This window comes from Zeus faber, assembly GCF_960531495.2.
Source record: "Zeus faber genome assembly, chromosome: 20".
Taxonomy (NCBI): domain Eukaryota; kingdom Metazoa; phylum Chordata; class Actinopteri; order Zeiformes; family Zeidae; genus Zeus; species Zeus faber.
In genome coordinates, this window is record NC_137207.1 from 14,563,023 (window position 1) to 14,577,181 (window position 14,159).

The following is a 14,159-nucleotide window of genomic DNA, read 5'->3' on the forward strand; positions in this document are numbered from 1 at the left end:
AGTGTGACCATAGCATGAGTAAACTCCTATGAAGAACTGTGTACAGGTACTCCTCACTTAAGGACCTACCTGTGTAACGACCGTTCAGACTTACGACCAGCTCTCCGACCAATCAGTATTGTACAATACCACAGCGTGTGCGCGGCGTCTCAGCATCAGGCATCTCATCGTGCATCACCCTTTATGTACTATATATACTAAATACACTATATACACTACATACACTATATATACTATATACACTATGTACACTATATACACTGTGTATACAATATACACTGTATACACAATATATATATTATATACACTATATATACACTGTAATCACTACATACACTATATATACAATATACACTATATATACTATATACGGTATATATAGAATATACACTATATGCACTATATATACTATATACACTACTGTATATACACTATATACACTATACTATATATACTGTATACATGTATGTGGCACGTTCTCCCTGTGCTCACATGGGGTTTCCTCCACCTAACGTCAGTAAGGAACCCCACCAAAAACATGCACACGTCATCCACGAATGCTGCCCACTGCTCCTGGCTGTGCCCCCGGAGGAAGGACAAGCCAGGATGGGTTAAACGCAGAGGCCTCATTTCACTGGCCACCATCCAAAGCGTGTGTGTGTGTGTGTGTGTGTGTGTGTGTGTGTGTGTGTGTGTGTGTGTGTGTGTGTGTGTGTGTGCGTGTGCGTGCATGTGTGACGATTAAAGATTGTTCTTCTTCTGTCATCTCATCACCGCTCTCAGTGTCGTTCCCGCAGTCTGCCAGTATTCACTACACAAGCGTTCACAATGGCCGCGCCCCCTTACTGTGAAACAACACGGGTCCTCGCTTATCGACCAATTTGCTTAACGACCTGGTCCTAGGAACAGAACTCGGTCGTTCAGTGAGGGATGGGCATTTTCATCTTTTTTAGTGGCCGACGACCAACAAGAATTTTAGTCTATTAGTCGCCTCGCTGTGACATCATCAGCCCCCCAACATAGACCATTAACGTGACCATGAAACAAAGCTACCAGTACATAAATGTAATTACAACACGTGCCATTTAAAATAATTATTAATATTTCTTTTCCAAATAGGTCAGGGGCTACTTTACCAAACAAAAATAAGTCTTACCAGAGATGACAAAACGAAAATGGCTACCAGTACACAAAACCACAATAGGTGCGATATGAAATAAATATTTCATTTTTTCCAAACAGGCACAAAGTGCGACAGTGACAAAACAAAAACAGGTCTTACAGAGATGGCAAAATGAAAATCACTCCTACCAGATTCGTTTTTATAAAGGAAAACGAGTCAACGTGTTCCGGGGATAGACGTGCACAGCCTGTTGACAACCTGCCCAGCAGTTGAAGAAACCCCTCTCTGCTGGAACAAAGGCGGCGGGTATGGTGAGGTAGTGCTTTGCAAGGACACAGAGATGGGATTTTGCCGCCTTAACACAGGATTGTCACCGGGCGAGATGCATGGCTCGTTAAAAGTCGCGATTCCTTTTGTCTCGCTCGGTGTCCTCGGCACTGTTATCCTCCCCAAGTAGAGAGAGCACTGATTGCCGAGGTGTTTGCCCAATCAACCCCTGCCTCTTCGCCCAATTCCATGGTGTCGGTGACAGCGGTAGTCGGTTGTCGAGGACAACTCAGTCATTTCCCGAATGCTGAGACCCGATGCTGGCTGTTCCACGAAGCGCAGCTGCTTCTGTCTCGGGTCTAATGCAGAGGCAATAAGGGCTGCTTTGCCTGCATAAAACATACAAACAGATTGTGTTTAGCTGACCTAACATTAATGTTGCATTAAAAACACACATATAACACAACGTTTTAAGTAACGTTATTGAAGTCATTTTCAGTTAATATAAAATAGCCTAGTGTGACATTTATAAAAACACGGCCTTTTTTGCCCTCCACTTACCGGTATTTGTGGTGTCCGAGGGAAGCTGCCACTGTCTGTTTGAACTCGGCCACTGTTGGGAACCTCCTGGCAGGATGTTAGACGACCACTCGGAAGGCTTTTCGTCACGGGGTAGGCCGAGGAAACGGAGACGTGTGTCTCACTGCAGAGAGCTGTAGTGGCGCACTTAAGTGATCGAAGTATCATCAACACGCCCCTCCATTGTTTGCCAGCACTCGTCTGTCAGTCACAAGGTTTCGAATGTCACTGAGTTTCGTAACAGTTTGGTCTGATAAAGTGGCTGTTATTGCCCACCTTAGTGCAAGTGCTCCATCATGTCAAATACCGAGTTCCATCGAGTACGACGGTGCCGGATCAGTTTATGCAGAGGTAAACTCAGAGGTAAACTGTTTTTTCCCCAACGCAGCTGTGGCCACCATGCTTTGATGGAAATGGGAAACGTGCTATGATGGAAATGGGAAACGACTGCATGCAGCCACTACACGAGTCATGGCTCCCATTCATCCACAAGGCGCTCATTTGCGGGAGCTATGTTCTTTCGGCTGCCGTGATGCCGTTGCCGATGTTGCAAGCGACTCCGTATCACACTAGTAGAACCGTGGTGAGACAGCTTCATCCCACACAACGTGCGGTCTACTTTGTTCTCAGCTTGGGTAAAATGACGCCACTCTTTGCTCCTTCTCGCCGCCATCTTTCTCCCATTTACAAGCACTTTCTTTGAGGGTAAGTTGCAGGTAGATTCTCTCTCTCCGCTCCACCCACCTAGCTGACCACTGCCGCTATAACGTGATGTGTGAGCTACACCTATTAGAGTTTGGGCTGTAACAAAATCATGAATAGTTTCTCGGTTGTGTGTCAATGGAAGCACATTGTTCCCTTTGAAATGGAAAACTGCTGCTGTGGTGCTGCCTAGTTTTGGAGGAAGAATACTGTTAGGGTCGAATTCAAAAAGAATGGATTGCGGCCGCTAATAGCACAATGAATTGCGCATCAATTACACCCGCTATCTGCCACGCTCCAATATCCCATTCACAAAATGTATTGCGCTAATGATATGACAGTGCAAACACGGCCATAAAGTTTTGCAGCCGAGTGCATGTGTGTGTGCATGTAACAAAGTACAAATGGTGGCTTTGCGGCAAGAACATAGTAGGCAGGACAATGGCAGAAAGAAGGAGGAAAAAATGGTATCAATGGCTCTTTGGACCCGGCACGGGACGGACAGGACTTTTTTTGTTTTGTTCAATAAGGAAATGGGGAAATGAATACATTTAAAATAAAAACATTTTATTTGTGTATTATACATTGAGGTGCACTGTCCCCCCCATGGCACATCTCTTACCCCCCCCCCCCATTCCCAAATGTGTAATGGAGAGGGAGCTGCAGGGGAGAGCGGATGCGCCATGGGGGTTCTTGCACCCCAATACAGCACCCCCAAAAAATATATCACACAAGGCCTTACAAGCTTCTCAAACACCCCTTATTTGTGCTTCAGTTACCACCAGCTCTCTGAAGACACTAAAAACTGTGTGTGGTTATTAGCTCTGGTGTTTGTCAATTAGACTTTTCTTGCAATGATGCTTATTTGCATAGAAAGGGGCCAATTTTGCATCAAATGTATGCATATTATCCAATTGAAAAACATATAAATAGTGGCGGCGCACCGAGAAGCTATTTGCGTGGGATCGCAGTTGGCGATGCATTTCACCGTTTGCTAGTCTTTAAGATTGACATTTTTTGTCTTATTTGCACAGGTTGAGCGGCTGCGAAAGCGGTGCACTCCTGTGAATTTGCCTCTTTTTGCCTCTCGATGAAATTATACCACCCTACAAACCCTGCAGGCTTAGATGTGTAGAGTTGTGAGCTCTATAACACACACCTCACACACACACACACACACACACACACACACACACACACACACACACACACGTGTGTGCGTGTGTGTGTCTTCCTTACTGTCTATCGGTCTGTTGAATCTTTAGGGACCCTCTTCAGCAGATGTTTAACTGCTCTACCGCCCAGCACGGGTGTTTGTGCGAATGTAGGAAGGGAGAGGAGGAAGTGGAGGTGGTCGGGAGCAAAGACAAGATATACACCGTATACGTAAACAGAATTATGGTCTCAGAACATTTGCACCCGAGCTTGATAAAGGAGTTATGAATGCCCTGTGTTTAGAACGAACAGGTCCATTACGCTTCCAGAAACATCTGCCATTTATGATGTACTCAGACCAATGTTTAATGAAGCAGTAAGCAAGCGGCAGGGCTGTGTTAGAGTGATTATGCCACGGTTAAGGGGTGTTGTTAGGCACGACATAAAGTTGGAGTGATAGAAATATAATGATTAAAAAAAACAAAAACTCCAATGTTCAATACATGTTTAATGAATATTATCATTTATTATTAAATAAAGTAAAACAATCCTTCCACCAAGAAATTAGTTAAGCCTAATAACAGTTGCCTAGCAACACAGTGTTCAAAGCCAACATTAATGTATCGGCTGGTCATCGGTTGTTAACAACTTGAGCATTAATATAGAATTAAATTCAGTTTTGGTGACAGGTGTGGCGGTCAAAACTTTGGACGGTAACTATTTGTTTGATAAGACAAGGGAGCACCTACACCAAAACAATCAACCAAATATCAGATATTATGCTGAAATGGAGCGTCTTTATCTGAGAATATCTCAAATGTATAATCCAATACCACTAGCCTCATGAAAGATTAGGATCCCAAACTGGTGTCTTGCAGCACTCTTTTGTGCTTTGTTGTCTTTGTTTTTAACATTTCGTTTTACTCCATTAAACTTGCAAGAAAAAAACATTACTTTGACATTGTTTCATACATCATGAAAATAATTATGCAAATTGTCTTTGTCACCAATCTCCTCTCTTCTCCAGGTCTAAGGAGCTGATCAAGGAAGCGATCTTGGATAATGACTTCATGAAGAACCTGGAGTTGTCTCAGATCCAGGAGATCGTGGACTGCATGTACCCAGTGGAGTACGGAAAGGACGCCTGTATAATTGAGGAAGGGGACGTGGGATCCCTGGTCTACGTGATGGAAGGTAACGAGACAATGACGTTCATTTTTAAATGTTGTGAGCCACACAGTTTAAATCATTTGTTCTTCAATGCTTTTATTTTTATCCTGGTAGGGAAACATTATGTTTTCTTATTCCAAAAACACCAAGCTGTAGTGATAGACACACACCCAGCTTGAAGCCAGGTTCTCCAGTATTTGGGCAGGGAGCTTTCCAGCCCCACTGCCACACCGCGCAGATGATAATGCTCAGTCATGTCATGTGATGCTCCAGTGTTTAAACCCGTTCTCTCCGTCTTCTCCGGATGAGGGGTGGAAGATTTTGCATGCGCCTCTTCCCTCAGATCAGACCACTCCAGACAGAGTTGTTGACTGTTCAGTTCGTTTAAACTTTAAATGAAAAAATAATTTTGAAGTAATTTACTGCTGGACCGAATAAGTGCTTGGATAAGTGTTGATTAGAAGTTCAATGTTCCGATTCCACGCACACACGCACACACACACACACACACACACACACACACACACACACACACACACACACACACACACACACACACACACACACACACACACACACACACACACACACACACACAGACAAATCTCAATTTAATCTCATTAATGAGATATAATAAGTAATGGCTGTTCATCCGATCAAAGAGACTGGTAGAGCAGACAAATGGCTGATATGTTCTTTTCCGTAGGCTAGAGGTTGGTACGCAGATAGGCAGAGGCACTGACGTGTCTCAGTGCCTCTACACAGGAGGGCAATGTTCAGTGCACAAGAGCTGAGCAAAAAACATCACAGAGCGCAAGTGATGAAGGGGAAAGTTTGAGGTTCCAATATGGCTCAAATGCCTTTGCAACATTCCAGCAAGTTAACTTATTCATTTCCGGTTGCTCCTTATTGCTCTGCTATTGTCATGGTTTTGTATTTGAGTGCATTTACTGGATATGCTCCCATTCCGTGGGAGTGTTGAAGTGAATCACAGGAGCACAGGTTTGGACGTGCTGTTAGAGGTGTGTGTGCATCAGCTTAGCAGTGAGCCTCTGGGTCGCACATTACCCAGAAACCCCTGCAGTGTCCACCTCAATTTACCCAATCCCATTTGTATTTATCTAGAAGTATGTTTGGGCAGCAAACAGTTGGCTACAGTTGATCACCATTTTGCTGGTGGTCACTTGCGTGCCTACTGGTGCAGACTGGTTTGTTTAGAGTAGGCAAATGAGAAGAATAAGTGAGTGGATGAATGTCCTTACTGCAGGTGCTGGCTGACTGACAGATGAACGTTAATGCATGCCCATGTTTCAGAAAATCAATTCCATTATAGCGAACACCCCCACTCGCCTATGCTCATTTGTTAATCCGTGTTTTTATAGCGCGCTTAAGCAGAAGGTTGGCCTGATGACAGATTTCAAGTGTTTAAGCCCATGTTGCGGACAGGCAATCTTGAAACTTTAGGGCTTTACAATAGAGTGCTGCTGGATGGGTCCTAAAACCCCCAAATTAGTTAGCATTTTTGCACTTCCAGTTCCCTCGTCAGTGCGTCAAGTCAATGGGTTTTTGAATGGGTTTTTGGTAAGGAGGTCTGTGGCTCACACAAGCTTAAGAGATTTTCACATTTTCTTCTACGACATAAAACACGTCAGTAAATACCCCACTCGTGAATGCCATCTTTCCGAGTTCGGAGTTGACCCGCGGAACATCTAATCGGAACCAGTCCTGAGAGCGGGTTTGAGAAGCTCCTACATTGAACTGTAATAGTGAAGTCATGTAAACTGGTACTTTCTTTAGGAGCGCTTTGTAAATGAACATATACCAGTGTTATTCTCGTCTCGCAAAGAGAGAGGGCCATCCAACTTTTTCATAGAGCGTGCAATGATGGGTACTGTAGGCGTCTCCAGTAATAAATCTAAGAGCAGGGTGATATACAGTATAGTGTCCTAAAGGGTTGTAACAGCCCCATGCCTATATACTGTATTACATCACCATAATCCAAGACAGAAAGTAATAGAGTTTCAATTATTTTTCCACCAAACATGGGAAAGGAGGTTCTATTTCGATAAAGAAAGCCAAGTTTTTGCTGCAGCTTTTCCACCAGTTTATCAATATGAACTTTTTAAGTGAGTTTATCATCAATCCAAATGCCTAAATATTCATAGTGTGGGACTCTTTCAATATCTGTACCGAGTAAAGTGCCAATATGAAGTTTGCTATAATGGATTTCTTTAGCTCTTGTGAGGAATAATTTTTTTTTTTTTTTCCAGCATTAAACAAAAGTTTGAGATAAGTGCCTCTTGAAGAACATTAATAGGAAGATGCAGATTGTAAATAGCCTATTGTAACGAGTCAGCCCGACAATATTACCTAGTGCCATCTGCGTAGAGATGGACACTACAGTTATACAAAGACTGGAAAATATCATTGATATAAATTGTGAAAAGGACTCGTCTTAAAACCAAACCTTGAGAAGATTTTGGATTTTGGATCGAACATTATCCATTTTCACGCACTGCTCTCTATCAGAGGTAGTTTTGGAGCCATTTATAAGCCTTGGGGTCACAGCCAAGATTTGATGAACAGAGAAGCACAATGCTTCATTTTTTCCACCGCTGTCACAGTTTCATTTAAAATGAAAGATGTTGCAGAGGTGGTGCTGTGGTTGGCCATGAAACCAGATTGGTGAGGGCTCAACACAGAATACCTGGCTAGAAAAGTGTTGAGCTGATTGAGGACAATTTAAAGATGGGACAATGGTTATTGAGATCATTATTATGTTATTGAGAATATGTCTTATATATTCTGAAATCGTCAAGGCAGAGAGCTGGAGAAAGAAAGGGTCCAGAATGTGCTCTCCAGGTGCTTTCCTGGAGTCAATGGCAAGAAGTGCTCCAGTAGCTACACTAGGAGTGAGTGGATGAATGTGTGATGCAACTTTTGCTGCATGTCTCTGTGTCTTCACCCACCCACTCTCTCACACACACATGCAATACAACTAAATCTAAAGTGTCTGTCTCTCTCTGGTCTTTTTCCTTTGTCCTCCGTGGTTTTGTTGGAGGGTGGGATCGCTGTGTATGTTCCCTGTCATATATACTCATTCCTAGATGTATAAATTAAACGACCAAAATAAATCCCCTGACAATGGTAGCGCACATGGGACCGAAGGAGCTCATCCACTTAATGGCTGACGTAGCTATTAGCGATACGTTCACACCTGTGTGTAGAGACTCTCTCGGCCTAATTCCTCTTCCTATGCCATGCTTGTGGTGTTCATTTGGAATTTACTGTAAGAAAGCTTGTTATTATGAATTCATTTGGATGGCAAACAAAACCCAGTACACTACACCACGAACAGCTGACCTTTTCTTGGGTTTTTCTTAGCCACAGGCTTTTGTCAGCAGAGGTCACCATGGGAATATTGGACTTCACCGTGTTATGTAATATGTTGGAATGCACAAGAGTGCCGCATGCTCACCTTATTTTTTTCATTCTAGTTCTCTCTGCTCCGTCTTACCTCTCCTTTTTTTTGTCTGACTTCAATTCGAGGTGGTGAAAAAGTCCAAATTATTGGTCCATTTCATTTCAGTATTTGGCCCACAGGATGTAGAATTGTAGAAATTAAACTCAGGCATACAGCAGAATAATACAGAAAAAAAAATCTAATTTAGTTGTATGTATATAATGGCCAATATTTATTTTCATTTCAAACACAGCACACAAGCAAATGACACAACTACAAGGCAAATTATAATTTATTTGTTCTAATTTACAACTTATAAATACATATACAGTACATCTTATTAAGGACAGAATTATTTTAGCTCTTCTGTTAAACTTTTCCATGTTGCTGATTGAAATTATTTGATTACAGAAGTCTGCTGTAAGAACCTTTCTGATAATATCTTAAGAAGATCTTTAGAAGATGACTAAGAAGATATCACAGACAGATTTATTTTTTCAATTTGTGAAATGCTAAGAAAGTCCAGCATCAATCATATTTATTGATAAAGCCCCTTGAAGAAACACATTCTGGGATGAGGACGAGGTGTTCTTAAAGGATTAATCAGTTGAATAGTAATTTATAATTGGTAGCTTTTTAAGATTCATTGATGGGATAAAAATATATGTCGTTAACAAAATCTAATATTCATAAAGATATAAAGCGTTATTCTTAAAAGCTACACCTTAAGTATTTATATGGATCTCTTTGATTTCTCTATTGTACTTCCTTTGCTACCTTTATTAAGGATCCAGTCCGAAGGGAGGAGCCCTATTGTTTTTGTTCAAAATGTAAACAAAGGTATAGAAAATGTCAGTCGAAGTATCTGGCGCTCAGAAACCGACAAACCCACGGACAGGAATGATAGATGCATTTGGGGCAGTCCACATACGCTGTTGTCCAAGTTTGATCAACATCGTTCCATATTTGTGGGGTAAGTTATTAAAAAACAGTGTTTTTCTCATCTCTGCCGGCGATACCAAAAGGTTACGGAAACAATGCAGACTAATGATTTGTCACAGATAATTGTCACTGTGTTATTGTTTCACTGCATTATCATTGTGCGACACTGCACTAAAAGGTCATGTGAAAACACTGCAGACTACCGATTGATCACAGCGTCACTGCCTCAATCTTGCACGTCAAGGCACATCTGGAATCAACCGCACACCGGATGCTCGTCGGTCAGTTACTGGCAGCAGAGAGAAATTCTGGTGATTGTTCTTGGGGTCTTTAAAAAAAAAAGGGAATTTAAGACACAAATTCCCGAAATACAAGCAGTTTAACTATCCAAGCATAGAGGATAACACGCTGGATCACTCTACAGCACCGTCCGCAATGCGTAATCAGTCTGTGTGGACGCTGTGACGCCAAATTGTATATCCGCTACTGTGAGGACAGCTGGATACTGCCACGCACCACGGTCAGCATACATTTGTATGAGTTCTTAGATATTAAGCCAAATTCAAAACTAATGGTAGTCGACAATAAACGTTATATTTATTAGTCTTAGCCAAATTTGTTGCCATTATAACATAACTGTGTGTTCCATCACAGACAATACATTTGGTTATATGTCATCTAATTGTAGTTAGTTATAACATTAACCTTCACAAATTCTAGTCCAAATATTCAGAAATTCCAGAGATTTATATCCCTACATATACCTATGTCTGTATTTACCTGTATATCCCAGCATACATTTGTATTAGTCTTTAGATATAAAGCCAAATTCCATAATAAATTACACAGTGAAAGGAACATGTATTTATTGGATTGGTGTTGTGAAATGATTGCTTTCATTTTGTGTTTTACATGTTCCGTGTTGCAGCTTCTGTCACAGAGAAGCTGCAAGTTTGAACCTCCAAGAGGAGGGACTTTAGGAAGTAGTCGTTAGAATAACCTCAGCTTCTTTCACAGACGAGCATTATGCCTGGAGTGTGGGGGGAATCAAGAAACCTTCAACATTTATGACAAATTCCACCGCTGACAACGCTTTAAGTATAACCAATTCAGTGCTTCAACCAGGCAAACATCAGTGGGAATTGAGCACGGCGTCCCTTCCCAGGCACTCGGCTCTCTGCACGGGAATCTCCTCTGCCCTCATGTTAGCATTGCGCAGAGCCTTTTTTTGCCAGGTGTACATCTTATGCTTACTTTGACTCGGCTGCAGGTGCACGGTGCTTTGCCTTGCGCATCCGCTCCCACTTGGTAAGGCTAGGTTTAGGCACAACTCTGATGTCACGCACACTTCTGTCCACTTTCCACCATGGTAGATCAAACTGCCGGTTTGACCCTAACATACACCGGGGAAAAAGACACTTGAAGCCCCACCCCCCTGCTGCACAGAGTTGAGCTGTCGCCTGTTTATTACTATTACACGTGTCACGTCCAAATTGCACCAAATTTGACACTACATGTCCTTGGGTCCCCAACAAAACACCCGCCAAGTGTGAAGTACAACGGATAAACAGTTATTGAGATAGTCGAATGGCATAAAGACAGACAAAGATTCCTTCCTTTATAGATAACTAGTGCATGCCCGTTGAAAAATTCAAAAATACTTACGGGACAAAATGTCAATGATTCAGTTCTGTGTTCCACAACGGAAGATTAAACTGCTGATTAAAGTCATAGACCAGGACAAGACACTCTTATTTTTATTTTTTATTTTTTTACCTGAACACTGTGAGAGAAAAATGCATTCGATCAACTATTTTAGATGAGGACAAAGGCCTCTACCTCCACAACACCGAGTAACACCAATGACCGCGGTAACCCTACTCACTACTCATCTAAGACGACTCCAATCTCAATATTTATTTTTATTCTTATTTTTTATAAACCTGTGCTGTCAGCATGCTGGGCATACAACACAGAGTATTTATATGCCATAGCATCTAGGACAGAGTTAGTCTGCAAGTAGAGTTGGAGTTCTCAACCTGCAATGCAACTCTTTATTAATTCTTAAATCATCAAGAACTGCTGCAATAACTCTGTCCTGTGGATGATCTGTAGGATGACAAGGGCACAGCTTTTTTGATCTGACCGCGCCCTAGCATGCCCACCTCCCGTACCTGGTGGCAGCCAACCTACAGTGACCAGCCATACGACTCCACCATGCCGGAGATCGGTTAAATGAAGCAGCAACAGGAGCTGCACCAGATAATGTCAGGCAATATGTTGATCACCTATTCACCTTTCTGAAGATGGCTGTGTTTGTTTAGCAAAATATATATTACATGTCAGACGATGTTTAAACACATTGCTATATTTTGTTATTTTGTTGTTTTGTCCAACTACTTTGGCCATCTGTTCAAAAAAACATTGGTAGTCACCCGAGTGGGGCCCTCCGACACAGAGACACCGGCGATAGCATTGAACAGTGCCAGTTTTATTGTAGAGAGTGGGCAAGGTGGAACAAGCCCGGAGCAGATGGAAAGCATGTCATGGCTCCTCCCCTCCCCATGTGTGTGGGGATGGGGGTTTTACCGGTTGCTCGTCGATTACTGTAACGAGCAACAGGCGAACAGCCACCCTGATCCCTGGGCCCAATTACCTGGACATAAGACGGGTGTGGCTGCTTAAACCACACCACCCCCCGCCACAAACACTTATCTTTTACTTGTTGTCATGCTTTTTCTGCCATTTCAAATTTTCTCCTAAACCTTTTCCTGTAACCCCTCCTTCAAATTTGGTCCAAATAAAGTAAGTGATCCTTTGCAGCCGATCAAATTACAGAATAAATTACAGTGTTAGTTATGGTGGCTCTGCATTACATTTGATGGTCATACATTATATGGTTTCTTGCTGCTGATTTTATAGAGATTCACAAGAGGTTAACTGACTTTCCCTGAATCACCAAGGCCATTTCACCTCCGCCCCTGTCCAGCATGGAAAGTAGCCAGAGAGGGGCGTGGGGAGCAGCAGGGCATTTGCATTTAAAGGTACAGACGCAGAAACAGCCCGTCAAGAAAAGGACTGAAGAGACCTACTGTATATTAACTTGTTGAAAGGACGTATCATATGTGACCTTTAAAATCTCCTTCCTCCTCACCATGGTAAATGTTATTTTAAAACATCATTTGTAGCTAGCTCTGATAAGAAGTAGTACAGGTGCACCAAAGTGTCGTTATGGAAACCACATGCATTTTTGACTCAAAAGTGCTCCGTGTGAACGCACCTCAGTTGGGGATTAAACTATGCTCTTCTGTGCTTGAAATCTTCTACATATTACAGGTAGAGTGAACATTGGCGAATTTGACTTATTTTCTTCATTTGGTAACAATTCAAGTCTTTCCACACTGAGGGGCAAATTCACAAAACGATTGTGCGGCTTTTGCGGCCGCTTAACCGGTGCAAATGACAGAAAAAGCGAGCATCTAATTCACAAAGCACCCTCAAATGGTTAAATGCACTGCATACTGTGCTGCTGCCATGCAAATAGCGTCTGTGGTGTGCCGGTGCTATTTGCACACATTTAAATGGGGTATTATGCATACATTTGGCTAAATTCACAACGCCGATAGCCACACGCAGTTAGAGTGAAATTGCTGCATTTATAAGGGGTATCACACCGAGACTTTCCAGTTATCCATAAATAATATTTTTACATTATTCATATTATATATATAATTATATATTAAATAAATAAATAAACATTTAACTCACATTTCCTGGTTACGTTTGATTTCTCTATATAATCAGCTGTTTAAACCCTTATTAGACCAGTGCACAGTTGTGTATCTGTTTTTGGTTTTGTCTCTTGTCACTATTAGCACGGTTACCATTGGTTCATGGCCAAAAAAAAACTTATTTAGCTAATGTGTCTGTGCTATGAGGATTGAATCTGCTGAATCCATTATTTGGTATTTTGTCAGTTGGGATTTTGTTGTTTTTTAATTTATTTCCTTTTTGGACTGTCTTGTAGACGTGGTGTACATTTCAGGTTTTTTGTCTGAGATTACATGAGGGGAGAACTCTATTGTCATGTATTTGACTTGTTATGTGTGGTGATATCCTACAGTAATGTGCCATGGAAGCCTGCTGTGGCGAGTGCAGTTAAACACACACACACACACAGACACACACACAGACACACACACACACACACACACACACACAGTGGATCTCTATTATTGTCATTGAGTTATTGGACAATACATGAATTATGTGAATTATGTGAATGCGTCTGTTGTAAAAATCCATCTGGGGATTTGATGGCGTTTACGCACGGAAATGGCATCATCTGCTACTCTGGTACTCTCCTCTCCTTTCTCTCCTCCTCTCTACTCTTCTCTCCCCTCTTTCTATAGATAGAGAGAAAAAGAAACAAAGAAGCAGGTTGACAGAGAGCAGACCAAATGCTGCAGGCTGACAGAAAGACAGGTGGACAGACAGGCAGTGATACGGGCTGACAGAGACCAGAGAGAGGCAGCACAATAACAGTCAGACCAGTTGGCCCTACTTTAAGCTCTTACATCTGATAGCAAAGGATTTCACAAGAACCCTTTGTGAGAAGGAGAGTGTGTGCGTGTGTGCGTGCGTGCGTGTGTGCGTGCGTGCGTGCGTTGCGCCTTGAGTGTGAAGCCAAAATAGGTCAGGTTTAAAATAAGCACTACTGTGCTACTGTCCCTTGGTGAAAGTAAACTGCATACCTGC

At 42.2% G+C, this 14,159-nt stretch overlaps 1 protein-coding gene across 2 annotated transcripts in view; it reads left to right on the top strand.

Annotated features, from left to right (window-relative positions):
• prkg1 (protein kinase cGMP-dependent 1) overlaps positions 1 to 14,159 on the top strand; it is a gene marked incomplete at its 5' end in the record, with an annotated part of 210,663 nt that overhangs the window by 26,842 nt on the left and 169,662 nt on the right. For both annotated transcript variants that reach the window (XM_080020933.1, XM_080020932.1), the window contains one exon: positions 4,854 to 5,020. In XM_080020933.1, coding sequence (XP_079877059.1) covers positions 4,854 to 5,020 — 167 coding nt within the window. The remainder of the gene's footprint in view (positions 1 to 4,853; positions 5,021 to 14,159) is intronic.